This window comes from Branchiostoma floridae, unplaced genomic scaffold, assembly GCF_000003815.2.
Source record: "Branchiostoma floridae strain S238N-H82 unplaced genomic scaffold, Bfl_VNyyK Sc7u5tJ_1354, whole genome shotgun sequence".
In the NCBI taxonomy this organism is placed as follows: Eukaryota; Metazoa; Chordata; class Leptocardii; order Amphioxiformes; family Branchiostomatidae; genus Branchiostoma; species Branchiostoma floridae.
This window is the reverse complement of record NW_023365707.1, coordinates 28778-31732: the sequence shown is the minus strand read 5'-3', so window position 1 is coordinate 31732 and position 2955 is coordinate 28778. Positions and strand designations below refer to the sequence as shown.

The 2955-nt window shown below is 42.1% G+C and overlaps 1 protein-coding gene across 1 annotated transcript in view; it reads right to left on the bottom strand.

The window, feature by feature from the left end:
- Window positions 1-255: 255 nt before the first annotated feature.
- The window catches only part of LOC118407481 (EF-hand calcium-binding domain-containing protein 6-like), a 31279-nt gene continuing 28579 nt past the window's right edge, over window positions 256-2955 (bottom strand). The window contains exons 29-31 of the mRNA XM_035807967.1: window positions 2723-2727; window positions 2391-2575; window positions 256-1316 (exon numbers count right to left, since the gene is read on the bottom strand). Of these exons, the coding sequence (XP_035663860.1) occupies window positions 1041-1316; window positions 2391-2575; window positions 2723-2727 (466 nt within the window). The 3' untranslated portion in view covers window positions 256-1040. The remainder of the gene's footprint in view (window positions 1317-2390; window positions 2576-2722; window positions 2728-2955) is intronic.

Below are 2955 nucleotides of genomic sequence, written 5' to 3'. Positions count from 1 at the left end.
ATACATTATTGCTGGCACACATCAAGACTCTGAAATTCTCTCAATTCATTCTAATCTTTTCTGGATATAGAATATTATCTGTATGAAACAACCAAGTGGTTAGGATTTGGCGCTCCCACCGCCAAGGCAGGGTTCGATTCCCGGTGTGGGAACCAGTGAAACAACCAGAGGGGCGAGTAGAACAGTAAGAAACAGCATGCCCCCTACCCGGGATTGAACCGGGGTCGGCAGATTACAAATCACGACTGCTATCGCTGTCGCCACAAAAGCACTAGAGCCCTTGGGCAAGGACGATAGGCCGTACTTGAACACCACTGTTACATGTATATTATAGCTAAAAAGATAAATTGTTTTCAGGTAATTCTATATGGAAGCTTCAGCCTCAATAATGTATCGCAAAGGTCGTTAAATGTAAGAAACAATAGTCCCCGTTCCCTCTCTTTTCAGTACATTCCTTCTGACTCCTTACACTTACAGTTACAAGATAAGTTTGAAAACACAATTTTCACATTCTTTGGTACAATTGTCTTTTCTCAGACTGTACACTAAGTAAGTCTTATGTTTTAACAGTTGTGAAAAGTTGAAATATCACTGGTACTTATCAATAAGTATTATGGCTTCCAAGTTGTCAAAATAACTCAGTTTTTGTTCCTTAAATCTCTCCATAGTTGCTGTTAAAGTTTCATCAACGTCACACAAAAACATCACAAACACAAATATCACAACAAACTCATCTTATCTACCTCATATTCTACCTTATAACCTTTATGCGTTGTATTTAAAAACAGGGTATTTACTAGTAGAGGTATCAAATCCATGGATGATGGTATCAAACTGCAATATTTTCATAATACTGCAGTTTGAAACCACTCTCTGTCAGATATCCCTGAATATGCTTCATTCGTAGCTTGGGGAAATGACAGCTCAGAGACGTTATTCGAGAAAATGACAGCTCCCTGAATATGCTATTTATAAATACAACGGATATAGGCTACCCCGTGGATAAAGGTGAACTAGCCCTACCCATGGTTGTACGATGCCTATTGTGACAGGTACGCTCTTAGAAAGTCGTTATACGAGATCTTCCCCACCATTCCTTTGTCATAGAAAGTCATCAAGTGGAAGAATTCCTCCTCGGAGAGGTTGATTCCGTACTCCTTGAGGACCTGTCGGAAGTCGACGGGCGAGACGAACCCCTCGCCTTTCGCGTCGATGGCGCGGAACGTGCGGCGCATTCGCTGCCACTCCGCCATGATGACGTCTCTCATGCGTAACATGGCGTCGTACAGGAGACTGCTCTCAGCACCCTGCTGCACCTGTATATGTGGGTCAAACGTACAGTGATTATGTTACCTTCACAGTAGGGAACATATTGTTTTTGCTTTGTTTCTTCTTCTTCTCCGCACAAATAAGGTCAACCACCTGGACCAGACGGCTGTCACCATGGTAACCGGTAAAGTAGCAGGCACCATGTGGTGTTTGGTTACATAATGAAGCAATTGTCGGATCTAGAGGGGCTCGGGTCACTACATTTAGAAAATGTGTTCAAATAAGAATGAACAAAACAGTTGCCAGTGTTAGACTACAACATGTGAAGGTAACATTCTGTATTTGCTTGCAAATATTACCTTTCTAGTTTGATTTGATTTCATTGGCTTGACAGACTGAGAAAAATGCAGCCTGGGCTACCTACCTAGCCGGAGGTAAAGATGCAATGATGGGATTGATTAGCCTATTTCGCAGACTTTTTAAGTGGGACTATAGCTATAGTATTTCTTCTTGGGTGGTGGGGGGCGCTGGTTTGTTTGTTTCAATGTTGGCTAAGGTTACATGTATCTAATTCCTTGGAAAGGGAGTTTTTCTGTGGAAGGAGTTTCGACCCTTATTATCATAATGTTTATAAATAAACTAGAAGTAACGCTACTTTTACGGCAAACTACGTTTGTGATTGGTGGGGTCGTGTGGTGTAATGGCATCATGGTGTTTGGCCAAGAAGCCAGAGGTCTTGGGTACGAATCTTTGATGTGCTAATGGGAAAGGCACTTTTCCTCAGTTCACTCAGGTGCAAATACATTGTACATTGATTCAATTTCTCATTCATTTCGACGCATAAAAAGAATAAAGCCAGACCTACCCAACCAACTAGCTGGAGGCTAGTATTATAAAGGGCTAGCCATGTTAACTGCACAGACAGTATACAATAAACAATATAAACGGTTACAATACACAGTAAATGGATCTAAATCTGATACATCTGATAGTTTTTTCAAGTACTAGGTTATACAAAATTATGCTTTAATGGGAAACATAGAATTACTTTAGATATAGGGAATGGTCGTTTTTACGGATAAAGGTTACCCCACGGATAAAGGTGAAGTAGCGTTACTTACGCTAAAGCGCGGCGTCTGCAACTTCTTCCTCTGCAGGATGCCCTCCTGCTGCGGCTTCAGACGCAGGAGGAAGTGTCGCAGGAACGCCTTGTACGAGAACTTCCCGTTGTTCCGCATGTCGTACTTAATCCTCAACTGGTCAAGGTCGTCTGCTGCCAGGTAGATGTTGAAGCTTTCCACAATGGCTGAAGCAAGGGGAAAAGAAGACATTCCAGGTCATGGGTCAATGGCATAGTTCACTTATTCATGGGGAGGTGTTGTTTTTGTTTGTTGTATTTAATCATAAACTTTTCAAGGTCGTCTGCCGCTAGGTAGATGTTGAAGCTTTCCACAATGGCTGAGGGGAAAAATATATAACATTCAGACTTCCAGGTCAAGGGGTCAATGGGAGAGGCTACTTATTCACGAGGGGGATGTTGTACTTGACAATCCCAAACTTGACAAAAGTTATCCACTTCTAGGTAGAAGCTTTCCACAATCCCAAGGGGCGAAAAATGAAATGAATGACATTCCAGGTCATGGGTCAATGTGGGCAGTCAATTACGTGAAAAGCCTTATGAAAGTC